Source organism: Hypanus sabinus, chromosome 29 (assembly GCF_030144855.1).
Source record: "Hypanus sabinus isolate sHypSab1 chromosome 29, sHypSab1.hap1, whole genome shotgun sequence".
Classification (NCBI taxonomy): domain Eukaryota; kingdom Metazoa; phylum Chordata; class Chondrichthyes; order Myliobatiformes; family Dasyatidae; genus Hypanus; species Hypanus sabinus.
This window is the reverse complement of record NC_082734.1, coordinates 19,634,881-19,658,357: the sequence shown is the minus strand read 5'-3', so window position 1 is coordinate 19,658,357 and position 23,477 is coordinate 19,634,881. Positions and strand designations below refer to the sequence as shown.

The 23,477-nt window shown below is 45.2% G+C and overlaps 1 protein-coding gene across 1 annotated transcript in view; it reads left to right on the top strand.

Annotated features, from left to right (window-relative positions):
- pane1 (proliferation associated nuclear element) overlaps nt 1–23,477 on the top strand; it is a 42,851-nt gene that overhangs the window by 13,787 nt on the left and 5,587 nt on the right. Inside the window, exon 3 of the mRNA XM_059953225.1 lies at nt 11,732–11,830. Coding sequence (XP_059809208.1) covers nt 11,732–11,830 — 99 coding nt within the window. The remainder of the gene's footprint in view (nt 1–11,731; nt 11,831–23,477) is intronic.

Genomic DNA, 23,477 nt, shown 5'->3' with positions numbered 1-23,477 from the left:
GATGCCCGCCCCTTCGTACAAACACAAACTTACAGTTCTGCAGGTCTTTGGGTAGGCAGGGCGGGTTCTGCCCATGCTGCGAAGTGGGTACGGGGGCCAGGTCACCGAGCCTCTCGCGTAGTCTGCCCAGGACTGCTGCGGGTTCTTCCTCTTGCCCCCTTGGGGCTGGTAGGAACTCCCCGGGGACGACCAGGGGAGCGCCGGACACCAACTCGGCAGACGAGGCATGCAGATTGTCTTTGGGCGCCGTGCGGATGCCGAGTAGGACCCAGGGAAGCTCTTCCGCTCAGTTAGCTCCTCGCAGGCGGGCCATGAGAGCCAACTTTAGGTGACGGCGGAAATGCTCCACTAGTCCGTTCGACTGTGGGTGGTAGGCAGTGGTGTGGTGCAGCTGAGTCCCCAAAAGGCTGGCCATAGCTGACCACAGGCTGGAGGTGAACTGGGCGCCTCTGTCGGAGGTGATGTGGGCTGGTACACCAAAGCAGGACACCCAGGTGGCGATCAGTGCCCAGGCGCAAGATTCGGAGGTGGTGTCGGTGAGCGGGATCGCCTCTGGTCATCTTGCGAACCGGTCCACGATAGTCAGGAGGTGCCGCGCTCCGCGTGACACTGGCAGGGGGCCCACGATATCCACATGAATGTGGTCGAAACACCAGTGGGTGGGGTGGAACTGCTGCGGCAGAGCTTTGGTGTGCTGCTGCACCTTGGCTGTCTGGCAGTGCATGCATGTTCTAGCCCATTCACTGACATGCTTGCGAAGTCCTTGCCAAACAAACCTGCTGGAGACCATCCGGACAGTTGTCCTGATGGAGGGGTGTGCTAAGTTATGAATGGAGTCGAAAACATGGCGTCGCCAGTTTGCCGGGACAACGGGACGGGGCTGGCCGGTGGCGACGTCACAGAGTAGGGTCCTCTCACCTGGGCCTACGGGAAGGTCCTGGAGCTGCAAACCGGAGACTGCGATTCTGTAACTCGGGATCTCCTCGTCTGACTGCTGTGCCTCTGCCAGCACCTCAAAGTCTACCCCTTGGGAAAGGGCATGAATGTTAGGGCAAGAGAGCGCATCTGCCACGACATTGTCCTTACCCAAGACGTGCCGGACGTCGGTCGTGTATTCAGAGATGGCGCTGCTGGTGGGACAACCAGGGATCGGACATCTTTGTGAACGTAAAGGTAAGCGGTTTGTGGTCCGTGAACGCGGTGAAGGGCCTACCTTCTAAGAAGTACCTGAAATACCGGATTGCCAGGTATAGCGCCAACAGTTCCTGGTCGAAAGCACTGTATTTGAGCTCGGGTGGCAGGAGGTGTTTGCTGAAACACGCCAGGGGTTGCCAGCGGCCCGCGATGAGCTGCTTCAGCACTCCACCGACTGCCGTGTTAGATGCGTCCACTGTGAGGGCGGTAGGGACGTCCATTCTGGGGTGCAGTAGCATTGTGATGTTCACCAAGGCTTCCTTTGTTTGAGTGAAAGCGGCAGCGGACTCCTCGTCCCAGGTTATGTCCTTGCCTGGACCCGACAGCAGGGTGAACGGGGGCACATGATCTGGGCAGCTGAAGGGAGGAAGCGGTGGTAGAAATTGACCATACCTACGAATTCCTGAAGGCCTTTGATCGTGGTGGGTCAGGGGAAATGGCGGACCGCATCTACCTTAGCGGGCAGAGGGGTTGCCCCGTCTTTAGTAACCCTGTGGCCCAGGAAGTCAATGGTGTCGAACCTGAACTGGCATTTGGCCGAGTTGATTGTTAGACCGTATTCTCTCAGCCGGGCATAGAGTTGACGGAGGTGGGACAGATGCTCCTGACGACTGCTGCTGGCTATGAGGATGTCATCCAAATAGATGAATGCGAAGTCCAGGTCGTGTCCCACCGTGTCCATTAACCGCTGGAACTTCTGTGCGGCATTCTTCAGGCCGAACAGCATGCAGAGGAACTCGAAAAGGCCGAACGGGGTGATGAGAGCCGTTTTGGGGATGTCGTCCAGATGCATCGGGACTTGATGGTATCCTCGGACGAGGTCTACCTTGGAGAAGATCCATGTGCCGTGCAGGTTTGCTGCAAAGTCCTGAATGTGCGGCACAGGGTAGCGGACCTGTGTGGTAGCCTCGTTCAGCCTGTGGTGGTCGCTGCACGGTCTCCAGCCCCCTGTCACTTTGGGCACCATGTGCAGGGGGGAGGCCCATGGGCTGTTGGACCGCTGGATGATCCCCAATTCCTCCATCCTCTTGAACTCCTCCTTCGCCAGTTGGAGCTTGTCCGGGGGAAGCCGCCGAGCACAGCTGTGGAGGGGTGGTCCCCAGGTCGGGATGTGGTGCTGTATGCCGTGTCGGGGCATGGCTGCCATGAACTTCAGTGTTTAAGGAGTGTTCCCCAGACCCGTCTTTTATCCTCACTCACGGGGTCTCAGATGTCAATCAGGTTGGGATGATGCAATCCCTCAACCAGACCACTCTGGTTGTCCCCTGAGGGGTTTCAATGAATAGTACAGTACTCAATACACAATTCCTTCTCCAAGAGACAATAGCAGTAATCAGTGGTTCCGTTCCGCTTTTTGTTAGGAGACATTCCAAACCTTGTGTATTCTGCGTTGTCTATAACAACTGCCTTTGCTGTTATCCTGTGTCTCTCTCATTACTGACATGCTGTGTATCTCTCTCATTTCCTGGGTCTCAGACCCGAAATAATAGTGATCTTGTGATTCTCAAAAAGGTGGGGGGGGGGGGGCTTTGCACCCTTCGGCCCATCAGAGTTGCTCCACATTCGTAACACTATTAATTATGTACTCTCAAGCTCTCTGTATTCATGTTTCATTTATGTTTGTTTAAAATTAATAAAAAGATTTAAAAAGAAAGAGGAAATTCATAGTAATGTTGTATTGATGGGAGGGCTCAAGTTACAGGAAGAGACTGGATACGTTGGGATTCCTTTCCCTGGATTGAACAAGGGTCAGAGGTGATGTAGCGTTTTAAAAAATTGGGGATAGTGATTCAATGGTTAGTCTTTTTCCCAGGGTAGGGGGGTGCTTTAATCTATAGGGAATAGGTTTAAGGTGATGGATCTGAGGGGCAAGATTTTCATACAGAGGGTGGTGGATGTATAGAATGAACTGCCAGTAAAGGCGGCTGCAGTTACAATGTTTAGAAGTCAAGTACATGAATAAGAAAGATTTAAGGGGATGTGGACAAAACAGTATCTTGGTTGCATGGATGAGTTGGGTTGAACAGCCCATTACCATGCTGTACAACTCTGAATTTGATTCATTACCTTAAACTTATATTCTCTGTGCGAGAAGACAACAATCCAGCCTATTGATTCTGTTCTTATAGCTCTGTTCTTATGCTCTGTTCCGGACAACAGTCTGGTGAATGTTTGCACCATGTTGCATTCTTCCTACAGTATAGTGACCAGACCTGAACACATTTGTGGAGTAACCAATGTTTTATACAGTTGTTCCATAACCTCTCTGTTGTCATGTTCTCTTCATCAGTCAATGAATGCTAATATCCCATCTGCCTTTTTCACCTTATCAAAATCTAGAGGGCAGAGGTTTAAGGTGAGTGGAAGGAGTTCTCAATGTGACTGAAGGGACAGCAATTATTTTTTACCTAGATACCGGTATCTAAAATGTGCTGTAGGGGAGGTGGTGGAAGCAGATGAAATTACTCCATTTAAAGGAAATTTAAACCACCATTTAAATAATGATAGAAAAATGTAGTCTCAGAGCAGGGAAACTAAAATGGGACATGACAAGTGATGAAGGGTATGGATTAGATGGACAACAGGCCACTTCTCTCCCAATCACAGGTGAGCGAAACTAAAGGACAAAGATTTAGGATAAAGGGTAAGAGGTGGTTTGAAGGTACAATTTAATGTCAGAGAAATGTATACAACATTCATCCTGAAATGCTTTTTCTTTGCAAACATCCACGGGAACAGAGGAGAGCCCCAAAGAATGAATGACAGTTAAATGTTAGAACCCCAAAGTACCCCCCCCCCAGCTTCCCCCTCCCACGCGTAGCAGCAGCGAGCAACAATTCCCCCTCCCCCCACTGGCAAAAAAAAGCATTGGCACTGCCACCGAGTACTCAAGTGTGAGCAAAGCAATAGCAAAGACACAGACTTGCAGTTAACCCAAATGCTTCGTGCTTCACCTGGTGAAGCATTCGACCTACCGCAGGTTCTTGCTCTCCTTAATAAGGGAGAAAGAGGTGTCTTCACTTTCCTAGTGAGCGGGGAGACATAACAAACAACTCGTTGGTTTACGATGTTAAAAGTTCTTTTCGTCACTTTTTTCGAACTCTGTGCCTGAAGATCGCAAAGATCTTGGGTCTCCAGGCATACAGCAGATACGCCGACTCCCCCGACAACAGACGGGTCTCCTGTTGTGGCACCGACCCTCGATCCGCCCGTCTCCAGAGCTCAGAGATCCTACGCATCCGAATTCGAGCCGGACCCTTAGGCTGAGCCTTTTGCATGCCGAACAATGGCCAGTTATGGAACCCTGAGAGCAGGTCCCATTCCTGCAAAGAGCTGTAATCAACGTGCAACTCCGGATCAGGGTCTTCAAATGAACCCTGAAAGAGAAAAATAGAGATATTAAAGATGAAAATAGAGCTGTTTCTGAAGATGCAAGCAAGGGAGACACCGCTGGATGCCATTATCCCTCCTAAGCGCCGGCTTCATTTTTACCTGATGAGTGCCGTGTACCTGGAACATACCGCTGTGATGAGTGGTGGAAGCAGAATTGTGCAGCATTTACATTTCGAGACAAAAACTCTTGTATAGAAGACTACAAGTCAATGGAAGATAGGATTAATACAGATGAGTGCCCACTGGTTGATGAGATTGTGGTTGGTTGAAAAGCCTGTTTCGACGTTGACTGACTCCAAGTCAAATAAAAATTGATTAGTGTGGTTGGGCAAAAACAGGATGGATATGGTGAGCTGAAGGGCCAGTCTCCGACTTTGCTGGCGCATTTAGAAATAATTGGCATCAAGGCTCCTCTATTACAGTTTTAGGAAACAAGCTTTCAGTGTATATCCTAGCTCGGGGGTCGGCAACCCGCGGCTCCGGAGCCGCATGTGGCTCTTTTACGTCTGTGCTGCGGCTCCCTGTTGCTTTGGGAAATAATTGGTTGTGGCGACCCTTTTCCTGGCACATCCGAACCGACTCACAATTAGATAGCCTACGGGGGTTTGCGAGCACAGAGCTTTGGAGCCTCTGCGCCATGGGGGGCAGGTTGAGGGAGGCTTAAAAGTGAGGCTGAAGATTTCGAATAAAGTTTTTTCCTTCGACTGCAGTTACCGACTCCGTGTCGTAATTTTAGCGCTGCGTGTAGCACACCGCTACATGGTCAGTATTTAATTAAAATGTATTTTATGTTAGTTTGTTAGTTTTTGAAATGTAAATCTAAATTTGAAGATTATGGTGATCTTGTACAATCTAAATAAGACTTTGTGGCGACCCATTTCCTGACACATCCGAACCGGCTCACAATTAGCCAGCGTTCAGGCTAAGGGAGATAGCCTACGGGGGTTTGTGAGTACGTGTCTTTTGCAGCATCCGCGCCCATGGGGGGCGGGTTGAGGGAGGCTTAAAAGCAAGGCTGTTTAGTTCGAATAAAGCTATCTTTGACTGCAGTTTACTGACTGCGTGTAGCACACCGCTACAACGTGTTTTTATCGCTGGCTGTCCAGAGGGGAGGTGCTGAAACGCTTTGTCGCGTGTCTGGAAGAAGTGAAAACTTTCCTGGGCAGCAAAGGGCTCACCTTTCCTGAGCTGGAACAGCCAGAGTGGCTGGAAAAGCTACACTTCATGGTAGACATAACAGCGCACCTGAACACGCTGAACACAGCTCTTCAACGGGGTAAGGACGTACAGCCCTGCACATGTTGGAGGATGTTTTGGCATTCGAGCGCAAGTTGACGTTGATTGCCAGAGATTTACAGAAAGGCACATTGTCTCACTTCCCCAATTTGAGAGAGTTCAAAAAAGGTCACGACATGATAAATTCGGAGTATTTACATTCTGCAATCATCGCAATGCAAACATCGTTTGGGAAACGCTTCTGTGAGTTCAGAGAGGAAAAAAAACACATTATCCTTCCTGGTCACTCCCCTAAGCATCGATCCATCCCTACTGAATACGACTGCATTGTCAGGTGTGAGTCAACCTGAACAAGGATGATAAATATTTTAATTGCCTATTATTTTACGTATATTCATATGTTTTCATTGTTCAGTGAAATAGTCCTTTTATTTTTCAGGTTGACAGCTGGCTGACGTTATTTTTGGTTTGCTGCTGGCGGCAAATTTAAGTTTGGCGTTTTTCATAAATACAAGAAGGACTCAAATAGACGTTGAGTATTTTACTTAAAAGTAACCTTCAACCCAACGTCGTTTTTTCGGAGGTCAAAATGTTTTTGTTGCATGCAGAAATGTAATTTTGTTTTCTCTGCAGGAGTTCATCAATTTCATAAATGCAACACATTATAGTTTGTTTATACATAGCATAAAGGCAAAACAAAACGTTGTATGCAGTGTTATTTCATTTTAAATGTCAAACGGGTTTTGCGGCTCCCAGTGTTTTCTTTTCTGTGGGAAACGGGTCCAAGTGGCTCTTTCAGTGGTAAAGGTTGCTGACCCCTGTCCTAGCTAAATGCATCACCTTGCACTCATCAGGATTAACTGCCACCTACCATTGCTGTCCCTGATGTATATTCATGGTCATGTTGTGAGTCAGTCCAGGGTGGAGCTTGGCAATATACTTCTGTTCTCTTTGGTTTACTTAGATTAGCAGTCACATGTGATTTAATTGTAGCTATGCCCAGGGAATTTGCCTAATTTAGTTATCTTTTACAGAGAATTAATAACAAGAAATGGCGATAGGGTAAATCAATACTCTGTCTCAGTCATCATGATAGAGGACACTGCAGACATCCCAAAAGTTTCTGCTGAGCTGATTTCAATCACAGTAGAAGAACTTGTAGCAGCTATTGCCATGAGGGATAACAATAGATAAGGTAATTGGACTCAAGGTAGACAAGTCACCTTGTCCCCAGGGTCTGCATCTGACTGTTTTAAAGGAAATGGCTGCAGAGATACTGAAGCTATTGGATGAGGTTTTACAAAATATGCCAAGTTCTGGGAAGATACCTGCAGACTGGGACTCTTCCAGACGACCGTGGTGGGTCTCATCAGCAAGAACGACGAGTCAGCTTACAGAGAAGAGGTGCAGCGGCTGGTGCAGAGCCAACAACCTGTCTCTTAATGTGAACAAAACAAAAGAGATGGTTGTTGACTTCAGTAGGGCACGGAGTAACCACTCCCCACTGAATATCAACGGCTCCTCGGTAGAGATCGTAAAGAGCACCAAATTTCTTGGTGTTCACCTGACGGAGAATCTCACCTGGTCCCTCAACACCAGCTCCATAGCAAAGAAAGCCCAACAGCATCTCTACTTTCTGCGAAGGCTGAGGAAAGTCCATCTCCCAGCCCCCCATCCTCATCACATTCTACAGGGGTTGTATTGAGAGTATCCTGAGCAGCTGCATCACTGCCTGGTTCAGAAATTGCACCACCTTGGATCGCAAGACCCTGCAGCGGATAGTGAGGTCAGTTGAGAAGATGAATGGGGTCTCTCTTCCTGCCATCACAGACATTTACACTACACGCTGCATCCACAAAGGAAACAGCATTATGAAGGACCCCATGCACCCCTTATACAATCTCTTCTCCCTCCTGCCGTCTGGGAAAAGGCTCCGAAGCATTCGGGCTCTCACGACCAGACTATGTAACAGTTTCTTCCCCCAAGCTATCAGTCTCCTCAATATCCGAAGCCTGGACTGACACCTTGCCCTACTGTGCTGTTTATTATTTATTGTACTGCCTGCACTGTTTTGTGCACTTTATGCAGTCCTGGGTAGGTCTGTAGTCTAGTGTAGCTTTCTCTGTGTTGTCTTTTTTTATTACGTAGTTCAGTCTAGTTTTTTGTACTGTGTCATGTAACACCATGGTCCTGAAAAACGTTCTCATTTTTACTATGCACTGTACCAGCAGTTATGGTTGAAATGACAATAAAAGTTGATTTGACTTCATTATTGCGTAAGCAAAGAAGACCAAAAATGGGCAACCATTGGCCTATTAGGTTCATATCCATTGGAGGAATGCTGGAGTCTATAATCAACTGGATATGGATAGTTTGTGAATGGGCAAAACCTTGGCAAGTGAAGTTTAACGTGGGGGGAAGTGCGAGCACAATTTTACGCATAGTTCTAATCAACAAGCTACAAAACCTGGGCCTCTGTGCCTCCCTCTGCAACTTGATCCTTGCCTTCCTCATTGGCAGACCACAGTCTGTGGATTCTCACTGGCACATCTCAAGGATGTTTGCTTAGCCCGCTGCTCTACTCTCTCTACACTTACAGCTGGGTAGGTCAGCACAGCTTAAACGCTATCTATAAATTTGCCAATAACACAGCTATTGTTAACAGAATTTCAGATGGTGACAGAGGCATACAGGCATGTGATAGATCAGCTGGTTAAGTGATGTCCCAGCAACAACCTTGCATTCAACATCAGTAATACCATAGAATTTATTGTGAACTTCAGGATGGGGAAGTCCAGGGAACACACACCAATCCTCATCAAGGGATCAGAAGTGGAAAGGGTGAACAGTTTCAAGTTCCTAGGTGTCAGTGTCTCTGAGGGTCTACCCAGGGCCCAACATATTGATGCAATTACAAAGAAGGCATGACAGTGACTGTATTTCATTAGGAGTTTTAGGAGAATTGATATGTCACCAAAGACACTCGCAAATTTCTACAGATGTACCATGGAGAACATTCTAACTGGTTGCATCATTTTCTGGTATGGGGTGGGGAGGTTCTATTGTACAGGATCAGAAAAAGCTGCAGAAAGTTATAAACTGTGCCAGCTCCATCGTGGGCACGAGCCTCCCCAGCATCCAGGATACTCAAAAAGGTGGCATTCATCATTAAGGATCCCCATCACCCATCACATGCCCTCTTCTCATTGGTACCATCAACGAGGAGGTACAGGAGCCTGAAGGCATACTGTCAATGTTTCAGAAATAGCTTCTTCCCCTCTGTAATTTAATCTTTTAATACATACTTGTTTTAATTTATAATTTTTAAAATTATATATTGCAATGTACTGCTTTGGCAAGACAACACGACGTATGCCAGTGGTTCATGTATTTTGGTGAGAGCAATCTAAAAGCAGCTTGTCATCTAAATTGAGACATTCAGAAAAGTGAAGTACGGAGGGAGCTGGGTGTGTTTGTGCATAAGTTGGGAAAGTACTACAAGTGGCACATTGACCTTTATTGCAAGAACATTAGATTTAGAAATAGGTGTTATTGGAACCATACCTGGACTATAATGTGCAGTAAAGTTTTGGTTCCCTTTTTTAAGTAAGGATATATTGACATTGGAGGAATTCTTAAACAGGTTACTTCCTAGGACAGAGGCACAAGAGACTGCAGATGCTCAAATTTGTAGTGAGAAATAAGCTGAGGAACTCGAGTGTTTCCTCAGATGTTGCTCACCCTGTCGAGTTTGTCTAGCAGTTTTACTTAAATTCCTGTGCTGAGAAGGTTATTCTATCATAAGCAGTTAAATAGACCTCCTATATAATCTTTAGTGTTTAGAAAGATCAGGGATATTTTATTTAGTGGCATCTCATGGCTGGGTGTCAAAATATTTACACTAATGGAAAATCTTGCACTGAAGCATCATTACAAGATTAAATTGGATTCATTTAAAACTTGAGCACATAAATTCTTTTCTCAGAAGATTGTGACTCTAGAATTCTTTACCCTGGAGTGTTGTTAAGTACCCCCAATGATCTGGCTTCCACAAGAACACATAAAACATTAAAAATTGGGAAATTGAGGGCTGTGGGGAGGAGCTGAGGCCTGGGGAAATCAGCCATGGCCATATTGAATGGCAAGGTAGACTTGAAGGACCAGTTAGCTTTGTTATGCTTTGTTGTTTAGTATAACATCTTGCTAATAAACAATCCCAGATGGTATGTCGACACCCTGGTGAATGCTGCTAACGAGGATGCAGCCGTCACTTCCACTTCACCTAGTGGCCAAACTGCTTATCAGTGGCCGCACTAACCTTCAACAGCAGTTGCAGGCAATTTATGAATTTGCACCATTTTCCCAGCCAGCTGCAGTAAGGATGGGTTTATATCCAGTTCCAGATCAACATTGCTGTCAGTAAAGTGTATGTGCGTAGACATAATGCCTCTTTCACTGCATGCTGGGAGCTCAGCAAGGTGTCATTATATAGCCAGACATTATATGAAGTTAGATGTTGATCACTCATAATACTGAATATGGGTCAGACTGGAGGAACAGGTGTCCTAGTTCTTCATTACTGTGGCTTTTAATCAGCCTTTTGTCATCACTTTTCAAAACATGAGGGCAGCTTTCTGTGTGATATTTTCTCATTTTGATGTTGAGATGCTAGGACAGTGGTCCCCAACCAGCGGGCCGCGGACCGGTACCGGACTGCAAAGTATGTGCTACTGGGACGCGAGGGAACGATATGATTTGTCAATATGAAACGATGTGAGTCAGCTGCACCTTTCCTCATTCCCTGTCATGCCCACTGTTGAACTTGAACGCAGGCGAGGTCATTACGCATACGTGGTCATTACCCACGTGAGGTCATCAGTCACCTAAACACAGAGATACTTTAGTGCCAGGGATCGCTGGTTGGAGTCAGGCAACCGGCCGCCTTGCAGCCGGCGAGAGGTGCCAATGCTACTGGCCTGGAGCATGGGAGCTGCCTCTAAATCTGTTTAACACACCGAATGTTCGTGGGGAACTCGGTGCTAAAGTATTCGCAGACAACCTAATCTGGGCTCAGGGTTTCATAAGTAGCAGAGCAGCTACCTCGCTGCGATCTACTGAAAGTCATCCCTCGAGCCAAACTTTTGTCGGCCGATAGATCCTACCTACCTACGGGGGGTGGGGTGTGGGCACACGCCCTGTCGCACTCCACGCTTGGTCGGTCACTCTCTCTGGATTGTGACCGCCGCGGCCCCGGTACGGGGACCTCAGGCCCTTACCTTGTCCTCTCACTGGTGTGTTGCAATGATTTTATATGTTCATACGAGGAAAATATGTGCTGTGTGTTTAATATCCAAATGTTACTTAAAATGTGATGATGCTATTGACTTATAAGTGAGTTATAATTATCACTATGTTCATGCGAGGAAAATATGCACTGTGTGTTTAATATTAAATTCATTAGATAAACCCTTTTAGAAATGAAATTGAGTGTATTAGCCATTTATAAGTGACTTATAGTTGACTTATCACCTATATTCTGGTTGTGATTAACACCCACACCCCCCCCCCACCCCGCTGGCCAGTCCGCAAGAATAGTGTCAATATTAAACTGGTCCGCGGTGCAAAAAAGGTTGGTGACCCCTGTGCTAGGAGTATAACTGATTAATTAAATATCAGATAATTGCAAAAAGCTTTCATCTCTTCCTCGGTGTAGTGTTTAGCCCAGGTGGATGTACAGGAAGTACAGTATATTTCCTGTACTAGTCAGTTGGTGCTTACAACTAAGAATTAACAATAACTGTAGATTTTCCTTCAGTAATTCAGTATTCATGGTTCTTTTCATTGAGAATATTATCTAACCCATGCCTACAGTTTCATTAGAGAACTTAAAATATTACTTTTATTTTAGCCATCTAGCAAAACGTCTGCCATTGCCAGTGGAAAATGAACACACTCGACCTCGGATAGACCTCATTGTATTCCTAATGGATATGCGCAGTCAGCATAGGTGAGTTGGAATGATTCTTGAAACCAGAACATCTATGATCCACTTATGTACTGTACATCTGATGGGGGTACAGTTCCTAGAGAGCATGATTCAGTGACTCAGTCCTCCTTTCCTGACTTGTCTATCACTTGCCACCTCTTGCTTCTCCTTGCCCGCTCACCTCTTTAAACAGACCATTTCTCCTATACTTGTTCAGTCCAGATGAAGGCTCCTGACCCGGAACAGTGACTGTCCATTTCCCCGCAGAGATGCTGCCTGACTCAGCGTTCTTCTAGCATCTTGTTTTCTGTTCCAGATTCTAGTATCTGCAGTTACTGCATCTTAAACTGTTACTCCTCGACAGTACCACCATTTTTAATCAAACACTTGTGAGCTGAAGAGGGATCCAACCCTCCTAATCTAACTCAATAGACATCGGTCAAGCACAGTTTACATCAATTATGTTACTAACAGAGGAAGTGGGAGCTAGGGTTTCTTCAATTTATGCTTTAACTTGGATTATCTTGAAATGTTTCTGCAACCTTTTTGTTGGAAAAAGATATAGCATACTGAATTCATAACATATTGGTTTATTCTTTTTATTGTTGTCTTTTGTGTACCAGCCAGCCAGGTTATTCCATACATCGTGGTAGTGAAAAGGAAAAGCAGAATGTAATGTTAGTTACAGAGAAAGTAAAGCGTAGGTAGGTAAATAAAGGACCAGGGCCACAATGTGGTAGTTTTGGAGATCAAGAGTTCATCTTTTAGCATTTGAGAGATCTGCTCAAGTGCCTGATAGCAGTGTAGAAGCTGACCTTGAGTTTTGTGGTACGTCCTCTCAAGGGTTAGAATCTTCTGCCCAGTGGGAGGAGAGGGACAAACTCAGTATGAGGGCCTTGATCTTTTTCTTTCCCCAAGGTAATGGAAAGTGTGAGGGGAAACCAGTGGAGGAGAGGCTGGCTTGCTTGATCGACTGGGCTGCTTCCAACTCTATCATTTCTTGTGGTCATGGGCAAAGCAGCCGCTATACAAAGCTGTGATGCCTTCGTGTTGATTTAACTACACATTGTCAGAATAAACCTCCCCACTGAATTGTTATTTTTATTGTTTATTTATTCTTATTTTCATTTCCTTTACTATTTGAACATTATTTTAGCTTTACTCCTAGCTTCTAAGTAACATTCTAATCTCAGACTGTTACTTTTAATATAAAAATCAAGTTTGTATTTTAGAACAAATTTCATGGCCTTAGTCCAAAATGCTATTTGTTCAATTAAATGCTTTTGAACTGTTTTTTGTTGTCAATTTTCCCAGCACAGGTAATATTGAGCTAAATAACTAGTTGGCGGTGAATGTCAGCCAGGAGAGTACTGCTTGTGTCTAATTAGTGCTGTGTATTTATATCCTCATAGTTCACTGCTGTCAGTTTAAATTACATACTCTTGCTTTGAGACCTTGATTCCCTGCCCTTTTGATTTACCACACCAGTTCTATCATTGAGCCAAGGCAGATACAATGAAACACATTGCATCAATAAGGTGGTGAATGTGGTATGATACCTCTGCTTCAGGATAATCGGGCCCATTACACTGAACTGTTGAAAGAGTCCACACGAGTGAATCTGCAGATGCTGGAAATAAATAAAAACACAAAATGCTGGCAGAACTCAGCAGGGCAGACAGCATCTATGGGAGGAGGTAGTGACGACGTTTCGGGCTGAAACCCTTCATCAGGAGTGAAGTAACGTGGGATGGTCGAGGGGGGATAAGAAGTGGGGGGAGGGATAAAGTAGAGAGCTGGGAAGTGATAGGCTGGAGGGAAATGGGCTGGGGGGTGGAGAATTATGTGAAATAAAAGAGAAAGAAAGGTATGGCGGGGGGGGGGGGGGAAGATTGTAGTGAGGAGGGAAAAAAGAGAAAGAGAACCAGACTAAAATTATAGATAGGGATGGGGGTAAGGGGGGGCAGGGGTATCAACCGAGGTCTGTGAGTTGGATGTTCATGCCGGCAGGTAGGAGACTACCTAGGTGGGAGATAAGGTATTGCTCCATCGACCTGCATGTGGCCTCATCTTGACGGTCGAGGAGGCCATGGACAGACATGTCGGAGTGGGAGTGGTCTGTGGAATTGAAGTGTGTGACCACAGGGAGATCCCGCCACTGCTGGAGGACTCAGCGCCGGTGTTCGGTGAAATGGTCTCCCAGTCTGCGGCGGGTCTCCCCAATGTATAAATGGCCACATCGGGAGCACCGGATACAGTATATCACTCCAGCTGACTCACAGGTGAAGTGGTGCCTCACCTGAAAGGACTGTCTGGGGCCTGGGATGGTGGTGAGGGAAGAAGTGTGGGGGCAGGTGTAGCACTTCTTCTGTTTGCAGGGATGAGTGCCCGGAGGGAGGTCGGTGGGGAGGGATGGGGGGATGAATGGACAAGGGAGTCGCGTAGGGAGCGATCCCTGCGGAAAGCCGAGAGTGGGGGGAGGGGAAGATGTGGCTGGTGGTGGGATCACGTAGGAGGTGGCGGAAGTTACGGAGGATAATACGTTGGATCTGTAGGCTGGTAGGGTGATAAGTGAGGACCAGGGGGATTCTATCCCTGGTGGGCTGGTGGGGGGGGGGGGGGTGGGGTGAGGGCAGAGGTGCATGAAATACGGGAGACGCGATGGAGGGCAGAGTTGACAGTGGACAAAGGGAAGCCCCTTTCTTTAAAAAAGGAAGACATCTCCTTTGTCCTAGAATGAAAGGCCTCATCCTGAGAGCAGATGCGGCGGAGGAATTGAGAGAAAGGGATAGCATTTTTGCAGGAGACAGGGTGAGAGGAGGAATACTCTAGGTAGCTGTGGGAGTTAGTAGGTTTGTAGTAGACATCAGTGGATAGGCTGTCTCCAGAGATAGAAACAGAAAGATCTAGAAAGGGGAGGGAGGTGTCGGAAATAGACCAATGAATTTGAGGGCGGGTTGAAAGTTGGAGGCGAAGTTAGTGAAGTCGACGAGCTCAGCATGCGTGCAGGAAGCAGTGCCGATGCAGTCGTCAATATAACGCAAGAAAAGAGGAGGACAGATACCGGTGTAGGCTTGGAACATAGATTGCTCCACATAGTTTGAACTTATATCTTCCAAAATCTGTATAAGTCCCTTACTCAGGGCACCGACTCCTCAGCACTGATCACCAGTAGAACTTCCCATCTTGGACTCCATCAAATCCGCACTCCAGTTGAATCAAAACTTATGGTTATCTCTCCTGATCTTCTTTATCCATCTCTCACCAGTGTCCGTCACAAAACCCTCCATTAATGTAGCCTCCATTATTCCTTGGGACCTTTCTTGTCTGCTTGGGGATGCCTCCCCTGTCCATTATTTGTCCTTTTGACAGCTCAGATCCCCTGGCACCTGACTGAGCTCAGCTTCATCCCCAATTGCATTGGTGTCCAGCTTCCCTAATCTGTCTAGCATTGTGTCTGCCTGTATACTACTAGTCGTCGTCGTCCCCCCCCCCCCCCGCACTTTCTCGAAGTCAGTGGGGAGAGATTCAAGAATCTCTATTGACGCTTGGGGAATTTGCACGTTCAGTATCTAGCTCTCCACTATATAAGCCACAGACATTCTGTGGTCAGCTAACTTGTGCTTCCCTGGTAGCCCCAAGTTCCTTATTAAAACTCTGTCACCAGGCATCAGTTGAGAGAATCTAGGGGTAATGTATACCACACACCCATTTCCTCAGAAGCAACACAGCTTGCAGTAGGTAGGTCCTTTTTGGGTCTTTCCACTTATCGTCTTTTCCCCTCCTGTGCAGAGTTTTCCTGCTAGGTATAGGGTCCATATTAGGCTCTGGGTCAACACATATCTCCTGCTGTAGAGGTAAAAGGTGATTCCGGTGGAGAATTCTGACGGGACCATTCCCATCCTCTGGCTTCACTTTGAAACCTAGCACATTCGGTATCTGACTCTCTACTACATAAGATGTAGACATCCAGAGGTCAGCCAACTTGCGCTTCCCTGGTAGCCCCAAGTTCCTTATTAAAACTCTGTTACCAAGCATCAGTTGAGAGAACCTCCTTTTGTTTCCTTGATTTTGCTTGTTAGCAGAGACCGCAGCCAACGCATAAGCATTTGCAGTTCTTTCCTCATGTCAGACACATACTTAAGATAAGTCTTCTGTAGCAAGTTTTCACCACCAGTCCCAAAACAGAGATCTACTGGCAATCTCGCTTCATGCCTGAACATCAAGCAGTATGGCAAATGTCCAGTAGCTTCATTCTGTAGCTGTAGCAGTGGACCAAATGCCCAAAATGCTGACTCACTTGCTCTCTTTGCTGATATCCAAAGGTCCAAGTCTGTCTAGCATTATCTGATGGAGCCTTTCAGGCTGGGGATCACCCTGAGAATAATAGGGTGTGGTCCACAACTTCTCAACTTACTCAGTAACGTGTATGAGCCTACTCTGAAAATCGCTTCCCTGATCAGTGGATCTGTCTTGGGAGGCCATAATGAACAAAATACTTCCCCGTAATACTTTGGTGGCTCTGGATGCCCTCTGATCCTTTGTGGGGAAGGCTTGAGGATATCTGATATAGTGATCAGTAATGACCAAGACATTTGCCGTGTTGCGGGTATCAGGCTCTATGGAGAGGAAGTCCATACACACTAAATCAAGTGATGCCCCACTCTGTAAATTGGATAACGGAGCAACCCCTGTATCTTCCTCCGAATACCTTGAATGCACGACTTACTGTACTTTGAAACCTCAGGCTTCATTCAGGGCTAAGAGAACCGATCTTGGACCAATCCACTGGTCTTGTCAAACCCCAAATGACCTGAATCATCATGAAGTGACATCAGCACAATTCTCAATGATTCTCAGGCAAAACCAACTGGGAATACCAAGGCCTGCCTGGAGGAGATGTGACCCTGGTTCCTCAGCTCCAGTTTTCTCCATTCCCTCATCAGTAGGGTAGGATGTTTTGTCTTTTCAACTTGGGCTATATCCCCTTCAGCAACAGATGCCCAAATGGCACCTATGCAGGAGTGTCTTGCTGGGTGGTCATCAATTCTGCAGGACTCAAGGCAGGGAACTGCCTTGTGTTCAGAGTGCTCAAGTTGCAATAACCTTGTGGAATAACCCAACCTGAAGCTCCCAAATGATCCTCAGCTCTATCCTGCCACAGCCTTGCCGCTGGTTTCCCTGTGGCGGATAACTGGCACATTCCCTTAACACCAGAGTCAGGAGCACTCTCCCACTCTCTGCCCATTTCCAGCACCTCATGTGAACATTGGGACAATGCATCTATATCAGTGTTCCAGCTCCTCGATCTATATTTCAAGCTGAACTCATGACCTGGCAACGCTGCTAACCATCGTTGACCTGTGGCATCCAACTTCACTGAGGTCAAGATATAAGTCAGTAGATGGTTGTCAGTCCTCACCTTGAACTTAGTACCAAATAGGTATTCACTTATCCATCACAGCCCATTTCAATGCCAGGAACTGCAATTTGTGCACAGGATTGTTTCGTTTGGAGGGTGACAGACTCTGGCTGATGAAAGCAGCAGGTCCTGATATAGAACACCCCCCCTTCACAACTGGTGTTGGTGTGCAGGACATACAGCAACTGGGGGCTTGCAAATTCCAATACAGGTGCTTTACTCAGTAGGAGGAAGGCCTCTTCACATCTTGCATCCCATCTTTCTCGGAAAGGCTAGAATAAATGTTGCCTTGTCCTTTCTTTCTCCTCCCTTTCTTCCCCAAGAGAGGGTACCCATCCAGAAGCTGATTCAAAGGGTGGCTTACTATGGAGTAGTTCTTCACGAATCTCCTGTAGTACCCACAGAATCCAAGGAAGGAGTGTAGAGCACTCACTTTCTTGGACCTTGGCCATGTGCTCATTGCCTTTATTTTGGACAGATTTGTAGGTACTCCATCCTGTGAGACAATGCACCAGACATAGTTGACTGATGTCTTACAGAACTGGCACTTGTCCAGTGACAATTTTAACCTTTCAGATCTCAGGCGATCTAGCGCCTTCAGTAACTTTGTCTCATGCTCTTCAAACACTATGAGATCATCCAAGTACACCAGTACCTCAAGCAAGTTAATCTCCCCAACATTCTTCTCCATGACACATTGGAGCATTCTTTCAAACTGAAAGAATCCAACTGGACATGAGTGCCTTCTTCTCCTTGTCAACTTCACTCATGGGTATCTGATATTACCCACTCCTTAGGTCCAGCACACTGAACCATTTTGCTCCACTCAGGCATGCCAGTGCACCTGCGATCTGTGGAATGGTATATTGGTCAGGGACTATAGTCAGTTCAGTGTTCGATAGTCAATATACATTCATACCTTCCCATTCTTCTTCCTCACCACTGTGCACAGGGACTCCTTGACTTGGTGATAATTCCACTTCCCTTCAGTTTCAGCAGATGCTGCTGATCATCTTGCACCCCCACAGGAGCTAACTGTTGAGACTGTTCTCTGAAAGGGGTATTCTTGGAGCAAACCACATCATTCATCAGTAGAAAAAGACATCTTCGAACTTTTAACATCTTTTTCATCAGTCTCCTTTTCCATCTCTCAGGTACCAGGGAGTCACCAAGGTTGAACAACTTTGCTGTTACCTTCCTCAGTCCAGGAGATTCTCTCTCCTGGTTTTCTCACCTGAAAACTAGAGATTATGTTCATTGGAAAAGATGTGCCATTGGCATCCCGCGTCTGATGGTGACCTCTCTCACCGCGGTGTTCCTGACAATCACTATCATTCTGTTTGCATGTACAACTGACATTTTCTGAAGTTCAGGCGTCACCAGCATTCCAGCAGGTAAGCGTGACTCTTCTTTGTGATCCTCCAGAGCATCCACCAGGAGGGCCTCGGCATCAAGCAGTCTAGGGAATTTGGGGTCTCCTGTCACTCTAGCTACTTCCCCAAGATGTAACACCATGGGTTTGGGCATTTCCTTGTACAAGACATTTCCTTGTTTGTGCTCATCATCTTGCACCTAGTCAAAACTTGGAGGAACGTACCTTCTCAAAAACTCCTCCTGAGCACTTGGTTTTCAAGAAATTCTCTCCATTTCTCTCGTTGCTGGTTCCCACAAGCCTTCTCAAAAGGAAAATATTTGTTCCCACAATAATGGAAGCTTTACCCTTTTCACTAATGTATCAAGGCCCTCAGCTACTCCAGCACCTACTTCTGAAAACTCCAGCTTCAAAGAAGGGTAACTATCATATGCAAAATCATCGGTACTGAGTCCCCAAATCTCTAGGGCACTAAGTGGCATCAATGACAAATGTGTCAAATACTAAAGAACACTTGGATATAGCTTGCAGGCGTGGCAAATGGGTTCCCTTTTGAGGAGCTCCCCTCAGCAGCTGGACTTTTTAGACTCTCTACCAGTTGCTGTCTTTTCATATTATCTGAGCACTGCCACCCATCCAGTAACTGAGATGTCTGCTCTGCCCAAGTCTCATATTCCTCCTCCCCCCTGGGGGTGGGCTTCACTCCCAAGAACATTCTCAGCCCACAGTAATTCTGACTCCGCCAGTGGTAATTGCCGAAACCAACTCGGACTTTTCAGCACTTGCTGAGGGACCTAGTAGACCTTCCACATCAGACACCTCCTTCCCCTCACTTTGCAGAAACTATAGCAACTTGTCTTTGCCCTGAGCTATAAGAAAGTTGGCTTCTAATTCGTCACCCTCAGATACAATCTCTTCCCCCCGCCCCCCCCCCCCAAGTATAGATGGCTCATGGCCCCGACTCTGCAGGTGCCCAGTCGTACCAGGCAGCAGCACTCCAGTCACGTCACTGCTAGTCTGAACTAAAAAGACATCTTTGCCTGTCATTTTGGTCAAACTGCTGTTCGATGAGTGTAACTTTCCCTAGTACCAGAACTGAACTTAAAATAAGCCCTTTTTGAAAAGGGTCTAATTCAAATAAACTCTCCAAAGTATCTGAAGGCACAAAATTTGGAAACGTAGAGAGTACAGAACTTAAAAAATGTCTAATCTGTAAATATCTAAAAAAATGAAATCTCGGCAAGTTAAATTTGTTGGATAATTGCTCAAAAGACATGAAACAATTATCTAAAAATAAATCAGAAAATCTTAGTAATCCCTTAGTTTTCCAAGCCGAATAAGCTTGATCTATAATGGAAGGGTGAAAAAAACAATTAGATACAATAGGACTATTTAAAACGAATTGAGTCAACCCAAAAAATCTCCGAAATTGAAACCAGATACGCAATGTATGTTTAACTATCGGGTTGTCAATTCGTTTCGGCAATTTAGAAAGACTTTATAATATAAAACTTTATAATATAATTATGAAGATACGTTCAGAGCCTCTTTATAAGACTAAACAGGATTGGGAAAGAGAGCTTAGTTTTAGTATTTCTAGTGAGAATTGGGATAGAATTCTTCAATTAGTTAATACATCATCGTTATGTGCCAAACATTCACTAATACAATTTAAGGTCGTACATAGGGCCCATATGTCCAAGGATAAATTAGCTCATTTTTACTCTCATATAAGTCCTATTTGTGATAGATGTCATTCTGAAATTGCGTCTTTAACTCATATGTTTTGGTCGTGTTCATTTTTGGAGAAATATTGGAAAGATATTTTTGGTATTATTTCTGCGGTTTTGAATATCGATTTACAACCTCATCCTATTACTGCAATTTTTGGTTTACCAATGTTAGACTCACTGCATTTATCTTCTTCAGCCCGTCGAATGATTGCATTTCTAACTCTGATGGCTAGAAGATCTATATTGTTGAATTGGAAAGAAATTGATCCTCCCACTGTATTTAATTGGTTCTCTCAAACTATGTTATGTTTAAATTTAGAAAAAATTAGAAGTGGTACTTTTGAGACTTCTATTAAATTTGAAAAGTTATGGAGACCATTTATTCAACATTTTCATATGATGTAATATGACCCTGTGCCAAGTTCATTTGATTTCCCAGCTTTTAGCTTATGTATTTTGAGAGGACCGGAAGTGACGGCATTGATGAATACTTATTTTTGTGAGATATTATAAACAGCCCGCTTTTTTTTTCCTTCTCTTTTTTTTGTTTCTTTTTTCTTTTATATTACTTATTAGTTATAGTTATTAGATTAGATTAGCTAGTTCTGCATTATATAATTTTTTTTTTGTTTTTTTTCTTTCTTTTTTCTGTTTTCTTTATATTATACATTATGAAATATTTAGATTTACTATGTCCATACATATACCTTATGGCTTATGTCTTGGTAAACTCATTTATATTGTAACTATTATGTATGTTTTTGTTTTCATATGTAATGGAATGTGTATGTTGGTAATTTCTTTATCAATATATCATTTGTATTCTGTCCATATTACTAATATTAATAAAAAGATTTAGAAAGAAAAGAACTGAACTTAAATCAGCAATTCATCTGGGCTGTGGATATCCGCCCTGCTCAGAACACAAGCATTAGTTGTGGGCAATCACTTTGAATCACAACAAAGCTTAATCCCAGCAGCGTCCATGATCAAGTACCTTAATCACTTTCCCCGACACTAGTTTAAACACAGGCCATTTAATCAATTCTTACTGCAATTACACAATACTCAGTGAATCAATCCCAGACAAGCCCACACAATTAAACCCGCTTGCCCCTCCTTCCACCCTCCTTTACTGGGCTTCTATAGAAACTTGGCTTATCAGCCACTCTGCTAACAGCTACTAGACTCAGCAGTGAGAAAACTACCTTTCTCAAACTCTGTATGTCTAGGGTTGGTATAACTTGGGTCCCATCAAGCTGGAACGTTGGAAAGTTTTGACCACCCGAACTCCAACCTGAGCGAATACTGTGTAAATACTGTCCACGTACAATTATCTGTTGGTAAGAAATAACAGATCGTAATTGACATACAGTTATAAAGAAGGTGTATTTACTTGTGTCACCTTAATCAAACAGTTATTAAAAGAAGAAAAAGAAAAAGGTCCCATTATAATTGTGTCTAAATGTGCGTAAGGTTTGAGCTCATATCTTCCAAAATCTGGATGTGTTCCTTATGGCGCTGACTCCTCAGCACCAATCACTGGTAGAACCTCCCATCTTAGACTCCATCGAATCCGCATTCCAGTTGAATCAAATCCTACAGCCGTCTCTCCCGATCTTCTTTTCTCTCCATCTCCCACTAAAAGACCACAACCCCTACCAGTGTCTATCACAAAACCCTCTCTGCCCAGCTTTCTCTAGAACAGGGGTCAGCAACCTTTACCACTGAAAGAGCCACTTGGACCTGTTTCCCACAGAAAAGAAAACACTGGGAGCCGCAAAACCTGTTTGACATTTAAAATGAAATAACACTGCATACAACGTTTTGTTTTGCCTTTATGCTATGTATAAACAAACTATAATGTGTTGCATTTATGAAATTGATGAACTCCTGCAGAGAAAACGAAATTACATTTCTGCATGCAACAAAAACATTTTGAACTCCGAAAAAAAGACGTTGGGTTGAAGGTTACTTTTAAGTAAAATACTCAACGTCTATTTGAGTCCTTCTTGTATTTATGAAAAACGCCAAACTTAAATTTGCCGCCAGCAGCAAAACTGAAAAATAAAAGGACTATTTCACTGAACAATGAAAACATATGAATATACAAAAAATAGGCAATTAAAATATTTATCATACTTGTTCAGGTTGACTCACACCTGACAATGCAGTCGTATTCAGTAGGGATGGATCGATGCTTAGGGGAGTGACCGGGAAGGATAATGTGTTTTTTTCCTCTCTGAACTCAGAGAAGCGTTTCCCAAACGATGTTTGCATTGCGATGATTGCAGAATGTAAATACTCCGAATTTATCATGTCGTGACCTTGTTTGAACTCTCTCAAATTGGGGAAGTGAGACAATGTGCCTTTCTGTAAATCTCTGGCAAGCAACGTCAACTTGCGCTCGAATGCCAAAACATCCTCCAACATGTGCAGGGCTGTACGTCCTTTCCCCTGAAGAGCTGTGTTCAGCGTGTTCAGGTGCGCTGTCATGTCTACCATGAAGTGTAGCTTTTCCAGCCACTCTGGCTGTTCCAGCTCAGGAAAGGTGAGCCCTTTGCTGCCCAGGAAAGTTTTCACTTCTTCCAGACACGCGACAAAGCGTTTCAGCACCTCCCCTCTGGACAGCCAGCGATAAAAACACGTTGTAGCGGTTGCTACACGCAGTCAGTAAACTGCAGTCAAAGATAGCTTTATTCGAACTAAACAGCCTTGCTTTTAAGCCTCCCTCAACCCGCCCCCCATGGGCGCGGATGCTGCAAAAGACACGTACTCACAAACCCCCCGTAGGCTATCTCCCTTAGCCTGAACGCTGGCTAATTGTGAGCCGGTTTGGATGTGTCAGGAAATGGGTCGCCACAACGTCTTATTTAGATTGTACAAGATCACCATAATCTTCAAATTTAGATTTACATTTCAAAAACTAACAAACTAACATAAAATACATTTTAATTAAATACTGACCATGTAGCGGTGTGCTACACGCAGCGCTAAAATTACGACACGGAGTCGGTAACTGCAGTCGAAGGAAAAAACTTTATTCAAAATCTTCAGCCTCACTTTTAAGCCTCCCTCAACCTGCCCCCCATGGCGCAGAGGCTCCAAAGCTCTGTGCTCGCAAACCCCCGTAGGCTATCT